The 17,475-nt window shown below is 45.3% G+C and overlaps 2 protein-coding genes across 2 annotated transcripts; both read right to left on the bottom strand.

Annotated features, from left to right (window-relative positions):
• Positions 1-600: 600 nt before the first annotated feature.
• On the bottom strand, positions 601-4,864 carry cunh8orf89 (chromosome unknown C8orf89 homolog). The gene is made up of 7 exons (XM_076171321.1): positions 4,165-4,864; positions 4,011-4,056; positions 3,626-3,720; positions 3,070-3,208; positions 2,573-2,680; positions 2,413-2,468; positions 601-1,933 (listed from the first exon to the last, which is right to left on the bottom strand). Exons 1-7 carry the CDS (start codon positions 4,328-4,330, stop codon positions 1,797-1,799), a joined length of 747 nt encoding a protein of 248 aa, XP_076027436.1. The 5' UTR covers positions 4,331-4,864; the 3' UTR covers positions 601-1,796.
• A 1,077-nt stretch (positions 4,865-5,941) lies between these two features.
• Positions 5,942-17,043, bottom strand: pan3 (poly(A) specific ribonuclease subunit PAN3). The gene is made up of 18 exons (XM_076171295.1): positions 16,352-17,043; positions 15,348-15,469; positions 15,164-15,236; positions 14,998-15,068; positions 14,709-14,853; positions 14,253-14,470; positions 13,898-14,002; positions 13,745-13,802; positions 13,277-13,438; positions 12,946-13,062; positions 12,688-12,789; positions 11,637-11,802; positions 11,290-11,377; positions 10,927-11,066; positions 10,006-10,135; positions 8,856-8,920; positions 8,637-8,775; positions 5,942-8,543 (listed from the first exon to the last, which is right to left on the bottom strand). Exons 1-18 carry the CDS (start codon positions 16,689-16,691, stop codon positions 8,403-8,405), a joined length of 2,382 nt encoding a protein of 793 aa, XP_076027410.1. The 5' UTR covers positions 16,692-17,043; the 3' UTR covers positions 5,942-8,402.
• Between the last annotated feature and the right edge of the window lie 432 nt (positions 17,044-17,475).

Here is a 17,475-nt window from a genome sequence, read left to right as displayed (position 1 = left end):
GGCCCTGAAACACACACCTCACTATCCAGGGGGAAGGCAGGACACAACTTACAACTTTTTGACAGCGTTAGATCCAACTTTAAGAGGTTCTGCTGCTTTGTCTTTGCTCAGGAGACACTTTGCATTGCTGATGTCGCAACTCCAAATCCCCCAAATCCTGGTGATGTGGCTGATGAGTCACAGTATCCACTTTGTCCAATCTAATGTCAAAGGAAATGTCATAAGAATATTAAAACAAAACCTTGAGCCTCTCAGATAATCAAGAAGCCTTGAGCCTCTGCTGTCCTCCCTCACATGGCAGCGATGTGGCTATTTTGTCTCTATTTGTGCCATTCTGTATGTTAAAATAAGATAAAGTATAACAAACATCAGTCACACAAGCCTGTATTGTTTACTGGGGACCTTTGAAAAGTACATTTGAACTTTGTGTCATACAAATATTGGCTATTTTGAAGGACAGGATATTAAAACAAAGCATTTCAGAGTTAATTCCAGACTTCTTTGTTATTAGAGCCCTGCTGTTTCTGCACTATAAAGGATAAGTTTTATATTCACTGCTGTAGCGTACCTGCAGGCGGGCATCTGGCTCCTTACCCTGAGACACATATCCTATTCAATACACACATGGAGGGATTACAATTTTAAAAGTTAGCTTTATATCATCTTGTACGATCATTATATAATATGACCCCAGCTGTGAGGCTCTGTGCTGAGGGGAAGTTGGCGTATGTGCATCATATAAGCAGCAGATTCTTTGGGTTTGGGGAAAAGCAGCAAAAAAACTAGATTGAAACTCTTTGTGCGACTAGAACAACTTTCAATTACCTAATTTACTTAAATGAGTATAAATGATAGCTCAATAAATAATGATGACCAGTTCTAATTTCCTCATAAGCAAAAAGACAATTGGCAATGACTGCCCTCTTTGTCAAGCACAATGAACAAGAGCATTCAGCGATATGAGGAGCTGCCCTCCATATGGCAACAACACAATGTGCTATGTGGGAAAGTACCACATTCTGAGATCTGGGGGCACAGTTTTCTATCTGTTCTGCAGATACGGAATGCAGATTATGTTTCATCGTAATCATTTAGGCATTCTGATAACTACGCTAGATGACATGTATGTGCCAGAAGGAGGGTGAGACGCTCCTCGTCGGTCTCTGCTGCAGTGGGAACAAGAGAAGCAAAGCCAGAGTAAACAAAAAATACATTTATTTACTCTCAGGAAGACATTTACAAAGGCACAATAAAGATGTCGCTGAACTATGATGCACAATGCCATTGCAAGAAAACGTTAAATGCTGCCTTCAAACTTGGTTTTGACTAGATGCAAGTGAAACGTAGTAGATGTTGATGCAGCAAGAGTATTGGTGTTATACAGCACCAGCTACAGGCCAATAACAATTCTAATAAATATATTTTCATGCAAATGTTAAGTAGAAACTATAAAGATCTATGAGACGGTATAAAAAATATGTAATCATATTCAGTATCGGCATTTATTGTTATTATCACGGTAAACTACAATTTGCCGTAGTAAACACTTTGGTAATGTTAAGCTCGTAAAACTAAACTATAAATCTCTACTGTGAAAGGAGCACAGGTCAGGAATTCCAAAATGTGAAAACCAGCCAAGCCAAGCAGCAAACGAACACTGCCGAGGACAAACAAGCAGTTAGAAGGAGCCACCGAAACGAACACCCTGCCCTGAGTGGTTTATTTAGTTCAGATGGCCTTGGCACACTGTGGAGGGTTCTGATCTGTGACCTGTGGGAGCCGGGGAACAGTTGATGTCAGGACGGTTTTCTGGGTTTTCTCATTTTTTTCAGGTTCTCCTGTCGGACCGTGTCGCCCTCCAGAGAGGACAGCTCGGATATTCGGTGCAGGAAAGAACGAGAGGCTCCGACCGTTGGGTCTGCATAGGACGGGCCTGGATGAGAAGGAGAGGAAAGGGAGAGGAGACAGTGACGGTGAAGGTATGTATAAAAACAAAACTATACTAAAATCTATATTTGCTTTGTGTAGATATAATAAATTCTATTGTTTCAGGTGATGTGTTATATCCTTGACAGATGATAAAAGTAAGCGAGGGCCAAGACATGAAACAGAAGTTCAACACTGAGGTTATGACACCGAACACTCCCTTTCTCAAACTGACCCGCTTTACAGACCACAAACCTCAGGGTGGGAGAGTCCTGGCAGGTATGGAGCTTATTCAAAGAGAGAAAATCCATAAATTGTGACATGTTTGGCGAGTATAAATCAATGTCATCAACAGCTGTATGGGTTCTAGGCCAGATGAGGCTTGACAGCGGTACAAAGAGTTCTGACCTGGCATGTCAAGACCACAACAAATACCTGAGGACGTACGTACTGTGTGCTCAGGAGAGCTCCGGGTTCTTCACTTACTTTTCTGATTGTCTTTAACAGTCAATAGGTTGCAGGTTGGATAATTCAGCTTAGGCCTGCAGAACGGAAGAGCGGTAGAACAGGCGTATGGGTCATTAGAGATAACTGATAGGAATATTGATTGGCTGGGCTCTGTTTTACTTTGTATGTGTGGAAATACCTGCTGAGCTTGCAGTTATCGACTGAGAAAGTGTTTCTGCCATTGAGGACTAAAGTAGAGGGGAAAAGGATGGCTGGACTCGTACTTAGTTCATATCTGTTGGGGTAACTGGAGGACAAAACGGTGACGATTAAACATGAAGGAGAACACAGCTTTAACCATGAAGATACACAATCAATCATATCATAATCACATTTAAGTGCCATCAGACTAAAGAGTTCCCAGAGGTAATTGACTAAACATGATTCACAATCTGTGTATTGTGAAATAATCACCACAATCATTTTAGCCATAATCATGCAGCATTAGTTTGAGCTGATTATGTTTCAAAGGCAAGCAGAGACAGATAATTATGCGTGGATAATTAATAATTTTTGCTTCCCTATTTGTCGTCTTTAAGAATGTGAATCAGTCTAATTGATGCTGCCATCTGCGGAGATGCAGATGGACATGGCAGCTCTAATCCCTGGCCTGAGTGATGTAAACACGCTGCTCACCTCAGGGTGAAGGGCTGCACCGCATGGCTGTGGGAAAGCTCCTTAGGGAGGCTAAAATGGTGCAGGTTGCCAGGTCTGGGCATGTGAAAGTCTCTTGGCATTGGGGCAATCACAGTTCTGGTCCGTTCTAACCTCTCATCTAAAAGAAATATGATAGTTAAACATGTGTATATTGCAGGAGGACATGTTAAAAAAAATAGTTAATATCTTCTGCTTTCAGGAGGAGTTCACTGCTTTTCCTGGATGTTGTTCCCAAGAATCAATACTTTCTTTAGTCAAGTTATGGAACTACAGTACAGTAAGAAACCTCACTGTTCCTTACAGACGACGACACCCCCATCTGCTGGTTGTTATGTTGTATTACAATCCCAGCAAAAGTCTCAAATTCAATATGACCCACATTCTCCAGCAACATTTGGAATTCATTTTTGGGTCCAACGCCTTCACAAAATCAAATGAAAATGTAAATATTCATGTTGGGCTTTCATATCAGACCTTATACATGTATCAATAATAAAAGATTAAACATAAACACGTATTATTGTGCCATTCTTACATTTTCTATCAAATGCAAAATGCCTCCCATAGATGTCCTGCTCCGGGTTGTTGGTCTCTGGCTCCAGTCTGTAGTCTTTGGGTGTGTTATGGGACCTGGGCACAAATCAGACAGGAAGCCATTTACTGCCACTCTTTCAAATGTATGGATCTATGTGGATTCTTAACAATGCAGGATTTATAAATGGTTGAATTTGGGGCAGGTGTCCAGAAAGATGGATTTTTATTTTTACTGTTTTCTCTGCTGTGTTTCAGGTTCTAGTAGCATCCTGACCCAGACACGGACCAGAAGCTACCTGAGTGCCGTCACTCGCTCCCAAAGCAGGGCTGCACCTCCACAATAAGACTTTATTACTCTGGATCTTTACAGAATAAGAGCATCTTACCCTCCAACTATGAATTCGCCCAACAAGGAACGATCATCCCTCGACCCTGCAACACAAAACTGCCCGTCAGAGAGCACGAACAGACGCTAAGTACACCTGAATGGACGGAACCGAGCCGTTATCCGGGCAGCATTCCGTCACTGTGTGTACTCACTGATCAAAGGTTGTATGGTAGGAAATTTCCTCCTTAGATTGACATTAGGTCTGAAGTTTCTGTGCGGGGGGAATCCAGCTGGGTCTGGGCCGTGCCGGCTGCTATCCGAGCTTCCATCTGATATCTGAGCGGTTTGTAGCGGCACTTTAACCCGATATGTCATCATGTTGGAGCGTCCATACGAATAAACAAGCGGATCTCGATTATAGTGCTTAAAATATCACCTACACACTAATTTGCGACGCGGGGGCATCATGGCAAAGCTAATTACAGCAGTTTAGCACCTGGGGGACGTCCCCGAGAAGCACAGCTAGGCTGCAGCTACCGGGTCACCGCGTTGCCATGGTTACAGGCTGCACACTGCGCCTCATCGAGTCCCGTTATTAACCCCATCCACGTGTTTATTATACAATCACTAAGTATAGCTCTTTAAATATCATACTTTCTCCAATTTCTATGTCATCGATCGATTGCTAGCCAATTTCTCAATGTCCAGTGGTGGATCTGACACCGGGATATCTGATTAATAGTTTGGATAACTTCATATAATGAATAATAAAAGGTAATACTTGGTTAGTAGTACTAATGTCCACTGGTGCCTGGGGAATCATTGACTAATTGTGATCTCTCACTGTAAATGAAGATGATACATTTTAAGAACTGAATAATATCTTGTATTCAACATATAACTTGTGCAGTTCTACAATGAAATAGCCGATAAAGAGGTTTTGTTTTTAATGAACAAACAAAATTGAATTTGGGAGCGTTGCGTGACGTCACGTGTATCGTTGATTGGCTTGCAATGCTTCAAACAGGAAGTCAGGCATGTATCGCTGAATTTGACATCAGTCACATGTTAGTTTTAAAGTAGAATTTGTAAAGTAAGTTGACTTCAAACTGAAATGAGGTTGTTCATCAAATTAAAAATAATTTAATACAAAAACAAAATTCTTACGTTAGACATGTGAATGTATGTATGTATGTTTGTATGTTTGTATGTTTGTATGTATGTGAATACCTGCTGTGTGATGAGACTTCATTATTTTTATTTGTATGTAGAAGTCTCTTCTATTATACGTTAAATACATTTTATTCGTTGATATACTGTAGTTGTATTTTTTCAGACCTTGTCAAGTATTTTACTTACAACCTTCTAACGGACAATTATCTAAATCAATGTTTTAATTTGTTATAATCATTGGTTGATTGAATCAAATGGTCAGTTTTGTAAAAAAAAAAAAACAAAAAAGCCCATATCTCGGCAAAGGAAAGAGCAAGAGCTCTAAAATTTCAAACACCAGCGTCTACATGACATGAGGATCATTTTCTGTAAGTTTGGGGCACATTAAAATTTTGGTCGAAATTCTCAAAACGACAGCGTAACCATGGACCAAATTGGTCATTTTTGTAAAAAGCCCATATCTTGGTGAATGTGAGAACTAGAGCTCTAAAATTTCAAACAGCCTCTACATGACAGGATAATCGTCCTTCTGACTCACAGCTCTCTTCTCTCTACCTATAAGGAAGGAAGCCCCCTCTGTGGTAATACAAACCACCTACTTCAGACTGCTCCCTCTGTGCCAACATCTCCTTTAAGGTCAGATGAGCTTCTCTTCTCCTCTCCTGTGCATCACCAGTTGATTCATCTATTGCTTATAGTGATTTTGGTGACCCCTGCTGTAGACGCTGCATGAGCGCATCATGTTAAGATACCAAATTACTACTTCCAAGCTGCAAGACGCACAATTACCAATGACAAAAAAAAAACGACACAGACCACTTTTGGTATTCTTTATTAAAATACTGCTGTACACACAAATATTGCAAAATTTGAGACAATGAACACAAGAGGGGCATGAGACATACTAAGATGGTGATTGTAGGTGTGTTGATGTAGGGAAGGAAAAAGTCGTCACTAATTACCGGAGTGTGTGTATGTGTAAGATACATGATATGCAAACTGACTTTGTGTAGGCTGGGTTGGGGTGTGTGTGTGTGTGTATATATGTGTGTGTGTGTTTGCGTCTGTTTGTTTTGAGGGTATTCTAAAGCACCACATTCACCAAATATATTTCTGTCCGTTTCACTAAAACCAAGGAAGTAGTACATGATCTAACGCAGCCAGCACTCTGCAGGTTTGTTGCCCCCAAGTACAGACCACCCACTTCCACCAGAACCTGATTAAATTCAGGTAAATAACCCAATTTGGCCAAAACACGACCTGATTATGCCGTTGCTCCTCTCGTATTTGACAATATGGTCCATACGTGTAATTGTAACATACTTTACCTTCTCTACAGCTACTGAGAACAAGGCAAGAGCAGATTAAGACAGATCAGAGGTTTGGCATACCTTGGACCAGTTTTCTGCCTGGTTGAAGCAGGTTTGCACCTTTTACACTTTGGACACTTTCAATTGGAAGCATAACGCTGATGTAAATAAAAATAACCTGCCGTCACGACAGATTCAAGTCGCTAAACTTAATATTGAACTGTGCTTAAGGGCAACATGAAATGCCTCACAGCGTCGTTTCCAAAACCCCCCATCCGAAGAACGACCCCCGCCCACGCCACTAGTTCATCTTTCTGACTGGACGCGGGGCGGCCAGTGACAGCTAAACACATTCAGTCACCGGGGCCCCTCCAGCTGTTCGTCATCCTGAGAAAAATCCGAGCCATCCGAGTGCGACAGCCAAACCCGACTCCAGTGTCACAGACATGGGGGCTTGGTGATGTCACTGCTGTGTCTCCAGCACGTTTTTCATGTTCTTAAAAGTCAAATAAAACAAAATTGTCGGTGCCCATTCCCTATTTTCCTTCACCCTCTATCCCTCCCTCCCTCTCCCTCCCTCCCTCCCCTTTTCCCTAAAACCCTTTGACCCCTGCTGGAATTGGTCCACAGTATAAAAAACTCAACTGAGGAAAAATAAACTGCACTGCTCTCCCAGATCTCAACGTGCGTCCCTGCACGACAGCCGAGCAAAGAAAAGGCAGCTACAAAATCCGTCACAAAGAAAATATCACCTATCCTCAAATGTCGAGGGACCCAAACACCCCAAGAGGAAGGGAAGTTTAGAAGGAGATAAGAGGAGGAAGGAGAGGAGGGAAAAAAACAGACGGACGAGGGAGATATCTGGGTGGACGGGCGGGAAAATCAAAGAAAAGACATTCCACAAAAGAGGCAGCTGTGGCTCCACCTCAACACAAGTCCCACCCACAGGTCAGGCCCCAATGCCGGACAGCCAAACTAAAACGACCCCGTCCTCGAGCGGGGTGCGTCCCCGTGGCGTCCGAGAACCAAGGGCGGTTGCTGCATATGTAACCAACACACTGCAGACAGCATCGGGAGAAGACACCCCTTCCTCAGTGCCAAAAGTAACCACCAAGTTTCATTACCCAGCTCAAACCCCCTCCCTCCTCCCTCATCCCTCATGTCAGCTGCATGTCCCCAAGCCTCCTGAACCAGCGTGTCAGAAATCCTTTTTGCGTATCCTGGCTTTTCCTCTCTACTCACCCGCCCAAGTGGTTTGTCCTTTTGCGAGGGGGACCGACGACCAAGGCAAATGCGGGCCGAGCCGTTTGACAAAACAGGAGCTCGTGTCAAAGCCTTGGGCGGCGTTCCCCCCGTGTCTCCGAGTGCGTCAGAACGAAGGGGTGCGGTCTCCAGCCGGAGGAGAGGAGGCGCAGTCGACAGAAAGCTGGATTTGATTCGTTTCGAGTTTGCTCTGGTGTTCATGTTGTGTGTGTGTGTATGTGTAGGTGTGTTTGTGTGTGTGACTTCAGCTCTCTCTGTACACCCTGTAGGCCACTCACACAAATTCATAAAAAATAAAATGAACCAAAAAATTAAAATCTTAGTGCATCCTCCTCAGAAAAATAAATCCCACTTGTAGAAAGAAACAATAAAAGCAAAGTTTGGAAACCACACGGTTCGTATCTCACGTTTTTGTTCCCCAAATCTAAAAAAATGTCATCATACTCATCACAGCTTCACAGCTTGTCCTTTTCTTTTTTGTTTTTCAATTTTCAGCTGTGGGGGGGTTTAAGAAAACTAAAAAAAATACACTTTAGAAAAAGCCTTCCTGGTTGACAGGGTCAGTGTATGTGACTGAGGTTCAGCAAGCCCTGCCCCTCTGCCGTCGCCATGCCGATGTCATTTTCCATGAGCCCGGTCCTCCGCTGTAGTGCAATTGTGAGCTCCGGGCCCCGGGCAGTCCCAGCCGGGGCCCGGAGAGGGCGCTACAGAGAGCCAGAGGCGGCGGCCTGCAGCTCCTGGAAGGTGCTGTCAAAGCATCGCTTCAGGTCAGAGTAGGTCACAACCAGGACGCTCTTCTCATCTCGTGACACCAGGCTGATCTTCTCAGGAACGCCCGCATCCAGCTGTGTGTGAGACGGTGCAGCACAGTGTTAGAAACAAATGTAAAACTTCAATACAGACATGATTCTTGAAGCTAAAGGATGGAGCTGACTGACTTTGTTGAGGCAGGAAACGATGTGGCTGAGGTCGATCCAGGGGGTCCCAGCTTCAGTCACCTGGTGGAACAGGTGATCTCGGAAAAGCTTCAACAGGTAGCGGTCGCCCGTCTCCGACCACGTTGGGTCCTTCTGAAACCTGTCACACACACACACAGAGTGTTAACACGGCTGGACACGCTCGCTCACTGTGACGCATCTTAATGAAGGCGTACTCACTCTGGCCTCTCGTTGATGGTGCCCAGTTTGGCCAACAGGCGGAAGAGACGGCCATTTTGCACCTCCTGCAAAATAAACAATGATCTGAAGCATGACATCTTATACTTTTAAAATGGGGCAAATTTGTGGCCTCACTCGTTGACATTGAAATTATAACACTGAACATAGTTTGTGTGGTGGGCGGGCGTCAGGGGCGACAAATGTCATCCTGTCGCACAAACGCCTGACATTTCACAACTCCTTCATGGTTTGTGGAGAAAACCCAGCTTCAAACTATGGCCTCCTTTGAGATAGCAGAACAAGTCCAGCTCACAGCGCCCGGATGACGCCAGAGGAACAATCAAGAAATGAAATCTGTCCTGTGGCTTTCACTCCCAGATGCTGCTTTCACATGAAGACACTTCCTCCTTACCGTTGATTGATGATAATCGGCTTTAAAGAAATGATTTTGCTGGCGACTGCACATTTGTTTTTCTACACCCACACCTGATTGATGCCTGACGTGCATTTAGTCTCTACGAACGCTTCAAAATCTATTGTTATTATGCAAAAAACCATGAGCCCTGCAGTTATTAAATGAAGCTGGCTTAAGGAGAATAACTCTAGAGGCTTCCATGACTTCCTTATCAAGTCCTTCATCTAACACACTGCCTTGATCGCCTGTACGCAGAGAGACGTGCAGGCCACACATGAAGTGTAAATGTGTGAGGGTAAACAGGAAATGCTGTCACACTTCTGTCAGAAGAACACGCTTCATTCTCAGGCCACATTTTGGAGCGAGCTGCATTTCCTTCCAGCAGATCTCAAAAAAAGGCCATTTGCTGGAATGAAGTCATAAACACCCAGCGACGCTTCATGTGGTCGGTGCGTAGGCGACGGAGGAGAAAGGGGAAGCTGGGGCACGAGAAGGGAGATCAGGCGAGGTTCACGGTTTCACACTCGAATACAGAAAGAGACCTTAAGGCGTAAACATCCTGTACACTTGTACCTACAACATTAGCTACAGTAAGTGTGACTGTGCTCATTACTTCACCAAAATAGGAGTGGAATAAACAACAGCAGTGCAGCGGTACTTGCTGTTTGTAGCAACATATCAAAGAGAAAAGCTTCCTGTGTGGTCTAAATGTACAGGTGAGGCCCGTCTGTTTACCTTGGCCAGGTCCTCCTCTATGACGTCGTTCCTCATCTGTGAGGCATCCAGTTGTGTGTAGAATCGGGCTCCGATCATCGGCATGATGTCATTGACGCTGCGCAGGCGAGTCTGCTCTGTCAGCAGATACCTGTGGGGGCGCACGCCACACACACACACACACACACACACACACACACACACACACACACACACACACACACACACACACACACACACACACACACACACACACACACACACACACACACACACACACACACACACACACACACACACACACACACACACACACACACACACACACACACACACACACACACACACACACACACACACAAAATCTGATGAGACTCAAAAAGGTTTAGATGCAATATTTTGATCACTTGGCCAATCAGCTTCCAGCATTGTGTCTTGTTACATACGGACATGTCATAACTGTGGGGTTCACACTGTGTATTAATTGGACATGTGTGTGCTTTGTTTTGCGAATGGGACGGGGAGAGAGACTGTCGTGGTCACATGGAGCTGCTTGTTAGGAACAGACGCAGAGAACAACTGATACACTCCATCAATATGTAAATATGGGAATATTACAAGAACATTCCAGTTAACTACAGATCTCTCCTCATTATGCCATTCAGGGTTGTGCAAAATTCGGAATCTATTAATTGTAACCGATTCAACACATGAACTGACCACATCCCACAGGTGTGTGTGTGTGTGTGTGTGTGTGTGTGTGTGTGTGTGTGTGTGTGTGTGTGTGTGTGTGTGTGTGTGTGTGTGTGTGTGTGTGTGCCCATGAATTTTTTTGGAATTCCACTCCGCAGCTGTAAATTCTGATCGGTGAGAAAAAGCGACTATAACAGCAACACATGCTACATCTTTAGTCAGGTAATCAATCAGACAAGCCCCTCTTACAAGATGAGGTTCTTGAGGTCTGATGAGTAGTTGATAGACACCAGCTCCATGGCCTTCTGCAGGTTCTCCCTTTGAATGCCAGCCAGAGAGTTACATGCCAGCGCCAGCACCACCTTGCCCAGGGACACAAGGTCTGCTTGCTATGCGTGACAGAGAGGACGCATCACACAATTAAAATACACATATGACATATATATGCATATTAATGATACAAAGCCCCGTACAATCAATACTCCCATGCACCATTAGTTCAGGAGATATGTCCCTCTGCATTAGTGCATGCTGTAGTGCAGGACCCCCCCCCCCCACCCTGGTTTATAGCATGTAGATATGGACTCAAGCAGACGGGCCGAGGGGAAGTACCTGGTACTGTGGCATCAGGGCAAGGTGATTGGTCTGACTGCTGTCAAAGGTTAAGACATCAAACACCCCAACGCAGTTCACCCGTAACCTGTGGAGACAGAGGCCAATGTTATCAAGAGTGTGTGTGTATGTGTGTGTGTGTGTGTGTGTGTGTGTGTGTGTGTGTGTGTGTGTGTGTGTGTGTGTGTGTGTGTGTGTGTGTGTGTGTGTGTGTGTGTGTGTGATGCAGAAAAAAGGAAGCTTGCACTAAAAATACTCTAAACGCTAAACTGAATTTGCAGTCAATCGTATCTACGCCTTCTGCAATTTGCGGTCATGACGGCTGTGTGTGTGCGTACATGCAGTACCTGGTCTTTCCAGTAATAAGAATCTTGCTGGGGTCCATGACGCGGCAGGCCAGGCCGGCGGTGTGGATGGTGCGTAGGGCCGAGCTCAGCTGGACGATGTAGGCCCAGATGAGCGACTCTGGGAGCAGACCTGCATGCTGCCGGGGAGGGGGAGGCTCATGTTGCCCTGGGAGAGAACACACACACACACACAAACACATATTTCAACATTTCTTTAACATCTTTATCGAGTAAGAAACCTCACTGCTTTTCAGTCAAACCTTCAGCATCACACGGGAAGCAAACTGCAACGTGACTCGAAAATAAAAGACTTAAATGTAAGCGATTGAGTGTGGGAACTATCTGTGTACAACTTTGTTTTCCCTCGCAGTGCTGTATAACTCTTCACACCAATGTGAGGTGGGCGTGCCGTCACCCGCACCAGTATTAGGGTGTGTAACCACGCCAACAGTGCCAGACTTGACGAGGTGTTATCTGTTGCAAATAAGAAATGAACCTGACCCACTTTGTGTTTACGCCGCCTGTTGCAGTGGAAGTGCAAGTGTTCGGTGCGTGGCGAGGGTCATTGTTGCTGTGGTGAGGTGAGGTAAGGTGTACAGCATGAACACAGAACGGTTTTGCTTCCTCTGTTTGTCTGTGGAGACCACACAGCACCTGCACTAGGATCAGTTTCAGCCACAGTTTCCTCAGGTCCTCACGTCGCTCTTGCTCACTTGTATACAGACCAACTGCCAAACTACAACAACATGCAGAGTCCAGACATGCATAAAAGACCTCCACACTTTTAGAACTATCTTGAGAACATGTCCTCTGTTTTAGTAGCCAACATTGGCTTTGATGCATGCAAATGATGAAGTCTTTCACTATTAATAGTGGAAATGCAAACAAAGACATTCCCAGGCTTTGCGCCCCTGGGAATAACGTGCATGCATTGCATTTGGGAATGTATGAATAAGCAAGAAGGTGTAAAGGTCCCGGCTGCAGCGGGGAGTCTGAAGTGATGCTGGGTGTATTTTAGAGATGAGGAGGAACAGAGCAAAGACCAACTCACCCCACTTCCTCTTTGTGAAGTAGGAGTCTGCTGCTGGATCATTGAAGTGTCTGCTGAACATCGTCTCTGCACCAGCATGGAAGTCATAGGAGAACACCAGGGCTGCAACAAAACGCAGAGAGGAAGAGTTTGAATCCAGATAAACCAGAAACACAACAACAACAACAACAATAACATATATCATTCAGACATTATGCTATCCTGAATTACTTTCTTTTCCATCTGCTAACAAATGCATGCTTACACACACAGACTTACAGTGGTCTCCAAAGGCCTTGGTGGTGAAGACCTCCCTCAGCGTTACAGAGTTGGAGTGCTGGATCTTCTTCCACATGTCCACCAGCATCATGCACTTGGTGTTTACGAGGCGGAAACCTGAAAGATCACCGATCAAAGGATTAAACAGGTTTTAAGATGCACAATAAAACACACTGACCTTTAAAAAGTTGTTACAATCACAACAACCTGTCTACCACCTTTAAGTGCTATCCAAGGTACACAACAAAATCAGTTTAAAGCTAAGAGATGACAGGAAACATTACAGTCCCTTTGTTTGCTTTGGAAGCAAGCATAGTTATCTGTTTCTCACCATGTATCCTCCTCAGACAGTAAGGCAAGTCATCCTTGCTGTTAACTGCTTTGTAGCAGGAAGTGATGTAGCTGAAATTGCTGGTCTTCTGCATGCGGTTTGGAGGGGGAAGGGGCTCAAGGGGGAACAGACTGTGGTAGCTGTCCACCTCAGATGGTACATCTGCCAGAGACACAAGCAGTTTCAGGTAAAGAGTTTAACACGCAAACATGTTTCATCATTAAATAGGACATCCGCGCGCTGAAGAGTAGAGACAGAAAGAATTGAGGTTGTCTGGTTGTGCTGAAAGGAAGACCCACAAAGACCACACACTATATTTATTGCAACAGACTTGTTCACCTCAGGGGACCCACAAAGAAATGTTGTTGTGTGGAAAATGTATTCTCTTCAGTAAACGTTAAACATTTGCTTTTGGCAGAGGCGGGAGAAAGGCCAACCCAGAATTGTGACAAGGTTCAAATCCTGTACCTGGGTTCTCCGAATGGTCGATCTGGGCCATGGTTATCAGATGTCTGTTGATCAGCTCCTGGAAGAGACACACGGGCCGTGACGTCAGACGTTGCCATCAGATAAAAGGAGGTAATATGTAATGCTGTAGGTAGAGGGCATTCCGGAAACTACCTGTCGAAGTTCATCGGTCATGAAGAAGGACGGCGCGTTGGCTTTGGGCTGCATGTAAGCCACATGAGGTGCAGTAGGGGGGTAGATATGGTAGGTAGGAAACACCTGCATGAAACCAGCAACAGGAGACTTCCTATTTATTAAGAAATGAAAACTGCTGCTGTGTTCATATGTATCGTTTTACAAAGAACAAATGCACTGCTTTGCACATGAACGTTGTGTTGATTGCATGGGATTCCCAAAGCTGTGGACATTCAACGTTGTGTAAAAGACAGACAAACGTGAGGATAGGAACAAAGACTACATCCTAAATCCTGACTCCATTGCAGCGGCAGTAGCCGGTTGAAGCACATACCATCCCAGCCATTGGTGCTGGCGTGTTGTCTGTGTAGAAGTAAGTGGTCCCCCCCACAGTCTCTTTCTGGATGATGTGGGGGCCCGGATCAGATGCAGTCGTGGGCACCATGTAGTTGGCAGGGTTGGGGGTGTGGCTACGCCGGCGAGGGGCGGGTGAGGTGTGAGGTGTAATTTTTGGTGAGTGGAGAGGAGACGATCCGGCAGAGAGAGACATTCCTAAAATTGGAGAAAAGAGGAGATGTTGAGGAAGTGTGTGCAGCAATCGTGTGAAATGCTTGTGAGGAGCCTGGAAGATGTGTTCTGTTTCTTAAGTCTCAGGTGTTACAACAGGACATTTACATTTTCAGAGTTATAAGGTAGGTAAAAATTCAAAGATGTAGAAAGTAAAAGCAAAGACATGATATGTTTGGCCAATCAATAGACTCCATTTTAGCTATTCTCCAAATATCCTGACCTGGAGCCAGGGCAGCAGCTGTGGTACTGCTGAGGGCAGGATGTGGGAAGATAGGCGAGGGGAAGGCCTGGACAGGGGACTGGGCCATGGCGGCCATCCGTGGAGCTCCCTTTGGGATGAATTCACTTGCTGTCGGGTTTGGAGCCTGGTGACACACAGAGAGAGAAGCATCCAAGATGCAAATGAGTATGGAGCATAAACCTCTCCTAGTCAGATTTGAAGTACCTGCTCATATGAATGTAGTGAAGTCAGCTTTCTCACCACCGAGTGAGCCTGTGCACCTTCTCACCTTTCTCCTTTGGGAAATGCTTAGAGCACCAAAATCACTGAAGAGTGACGATGTCGGAGAGTTCACTGGATCTGTGGAACAGGAGTAAAAAGAGTTGAGACGTCTTTTGTGCTCAGTGGGGCTGAGGGGCTGATTACTGCTCCGTACAGGACTGTGGGGGTCTCACCATGAGCGCTGTGGCTGAAGTTCTTGGCACCATCATTAAGAAGACTGGGTGAGCTGCTGCTGGTAGTCATTCGCTAAAAAGAGCAAGAGGTGCAGGAGATTTTTATTTATTTATTTAGTGGGCAAACTGACATGTATTTTTTCTCCCCCACAGCACATGCTTACTCTGACTCTGCTTATTTTACCTGCATCATAGAGTACTTAGACTCTGCGGGGCTTCCAAACCCGTTGACCCCAATAAAGCTGCTGCTGAAGTACGAGTTGGTGAGATTGGCATCGCTCAGAGTTCCGCCCTCCATCCCCGGGACTGTGGAGGACACAAACACACAGCACAGTTATATACACACACACACACACACACTACTAACTGATGGAACTGACAACGAAGTACTTACATAGTATTCCTGATGTCATTATTTCACACTGTGTCCACTTTGCCAACAAGCGCGCTTATTAATGGATACACTAGTCAAACCAACCGCGGGGCACAATCAGTGTCTTGTCGAATACATTACCGTGACAAATGCAACTTTCTACTATCGCCGACACCGTGGTTAAATGTATGTATTAGCGCTTGCAGGTGACTGGTAGTTACTTGTCGTTTGTTTACGTTGGGAAAAGCGGAATGACGCGAAGCAAAAACAATGCCCCGTGCACAGGTAGCTTAGCGTGCTAATGTTGGCTAACGTTAAAGTAACATACAGGCACGGACACTTCAGTTCCCAGAAAGCATCATTTCGCGGATACACTGATACGAAAACTCTTATAAACCTGTAAAGACAAATTTCAAACTCCTCCGGTTACAGCAGCCAGGTGGAGGAGACTTGTAGCCTGCTGTGGGGAGTAGCTGTAACGGCTAATGTGAGTGGGTCGCCGATTTGTGCCCACTCACAGCTGTCACACAAACAAGCCAGGCCTCCTCCGAACGAGCTTGATAACTGCTTATTACTAAGAATAACAAACGCCACATGGAAGTCAAACTACTCGCACTACCGTTAAAAAACATATTGCGCGCTAGTCGCTTGAAAAGTTGTGTTTATCATTAAATTAACGGAACCCACGTTGTTTTGGGGGGGATAGGCCTCGATGAATCCCCGAGCTAAATTTGAACAAAGCCCACCGGGGCGAGAAGGTAAAGTCACACTTGTTCAGCCCGTTCCAGGCCCCGCTTCAGCGCGCTTCTACTCACTGGTTAGCAGCTGTCCTTCCAGAGACGCGCCTGCGGGCCCCAGGGCTTCGCTCTTCTTAGGCACAACGGTTCCCCCCCCAGCTCCCGGACAGGCCGCCGTTGAACCGCCGAGAGAATACGCCGCTGGTGTCCCGCCTCCCCCGGTCATGGACATCGGGACGGGACTGCTGCCGCCGTGCAGGGACATGCTCGCCATGGACGGATCTTCATGCAAGAACTGACACTCTTCTCCATAAAAACAGGTTTTGTCTTTCGCGTAGTATCGGCAAAACTTCACCTTGACATTGGGTATCCCGGCACCCCCGAGCGGAGCAGGTGAAGCTGGGAGTCCACTGTTCATGGCACCGCTGCTGCCGGAAGATACTCAAACATAGAGAGACGCAGATCGCTAGCGAGCTAGCCAGCTAGCCTGCAAACAATTCCCCTTAAAGCAACGTCTTAAAATATCTTCAGTGGGTGCGGAACACTTTGAATGCTACAGTACTCACATCATAAAGCTAAAATGCATTTGGGTTCAGGAAACGATGGCGGGATGCATGAAATCCTGCTCGTCGTTGTTGTCGCTCTCCATGCAGCTGCCTGCTCCACAAGTAGCCTGTTGTTGTTTTTGCTGCTAGCTTAGCTTTGCATTGTGGGTATCGAGCGCTGACAGAGCTGCCAGACCTCTGCCTGCTGCAAACTCAACCGAGAGCGCCTGAAATAAAGAGGTAATAACTGGATAATTAGTGTTGTGCTCTTTTGTTAATTTGTAGGAATCAACTGGCTTCGTAATAACTAAATGCTAAATGGTAACTTTCTAACCGTATACTCTGTACGTATGTAATCACAGTCATTCATGTCAAAACACAGTTAAGATATCTGGAGGATACAAAAAAGTATTATTTGACTAAATTTACAAATCATAACCTGTATGTTTTCAGAATAAACTCTTACGTCACAATGATCTCACGTAAACAAGTCGTATTGTGTTTTCGTATTATTGTTGCGCAATATAACAATTTCTCTGGGACCTTTTAAAAATTCAAAACATTGTGTCTCTAACCCGGATAGTAAATGGTGTGGTAGTAGAGCGTGTTTATTTGGTTAATATCACAAGCTATTAACTTCAAAATCAAACTGGGAAG

The sequence above is a fragment of the Genypterus blacodes genome, unplaced genomic scaffold (genome assembly GCF_046128005.1).
Source record: "Genypterus blacodes isolate CSIRO-AG114 ecotype Tasmania unplaced genomic scaffold, CSIRO-AGI_Gbla_v1 ptg000245l_1, whole genome shotgun sequence".
In the NCBI taxonomy this organism is placed as follows: domain Eukaryota; kingdom Metazoa; phylum Chordata; class Actinopteri; order Ophidiiformes; family Ophidiidae; genus Genypterus; species Genypterus blacodes.
Note: the sequence above shows the minus strand (reverse complement) of the source record. Positions and strands in the feature narration are given on the sequence as shown.

What these genes read in the sequence shown, in the direction of transcription:
- cunh8orf89 (XM_076171321.1), bottom strand. Translation starts at nt 4,330, where the DNA reads ATGATGACATATCGGGTTAAAGTGCCGCTACAAACCGCTCAGATATCA. An exon ending in GGCGAATTCATAGTTGGAGG is followed by an intron (nt 3,721 to 4,010) that starts GTAAGATGCTCT and finishes ATTTGTGCCCAG; the next exon opens with GTCCCATAACACACCCAAAG. An exon ending in TGTTAAAGACAATCAGAAAA is followed by an intron (nt 1,934 to 2,412) that starts GTAAGTGAAGAA and finishes CTTCTCATCCAG; the next exon opens with GCCCGTCCTATGCAGACCCA.
- pan3 (XM_076171295.1), bottom strand. Translation starts at nt 16,691, where the DNA reads ATGAACAGTGGACTCCCAGCTTCACCTGCTCCGCTCGGGGGTGCCGGG. An exon ending in CGACCATTCGGAGAACCCAG is followed by an intron (nt 13,439 to 13,744) that starts GTACAGGATTTG and finishes TGTCTCTGGCAG; the next exon opens with ATGTACCATCTGAGGTGGAC. An exon ending in CTGTCTGAGGAGGATACATG is followed by an intron (nt 13,063 to 13,276) that starts GTGAGAAACAGA and finishes GTGATCTTTCAG; the next exon opens with GTTTCCGCCTCGTAAACACC.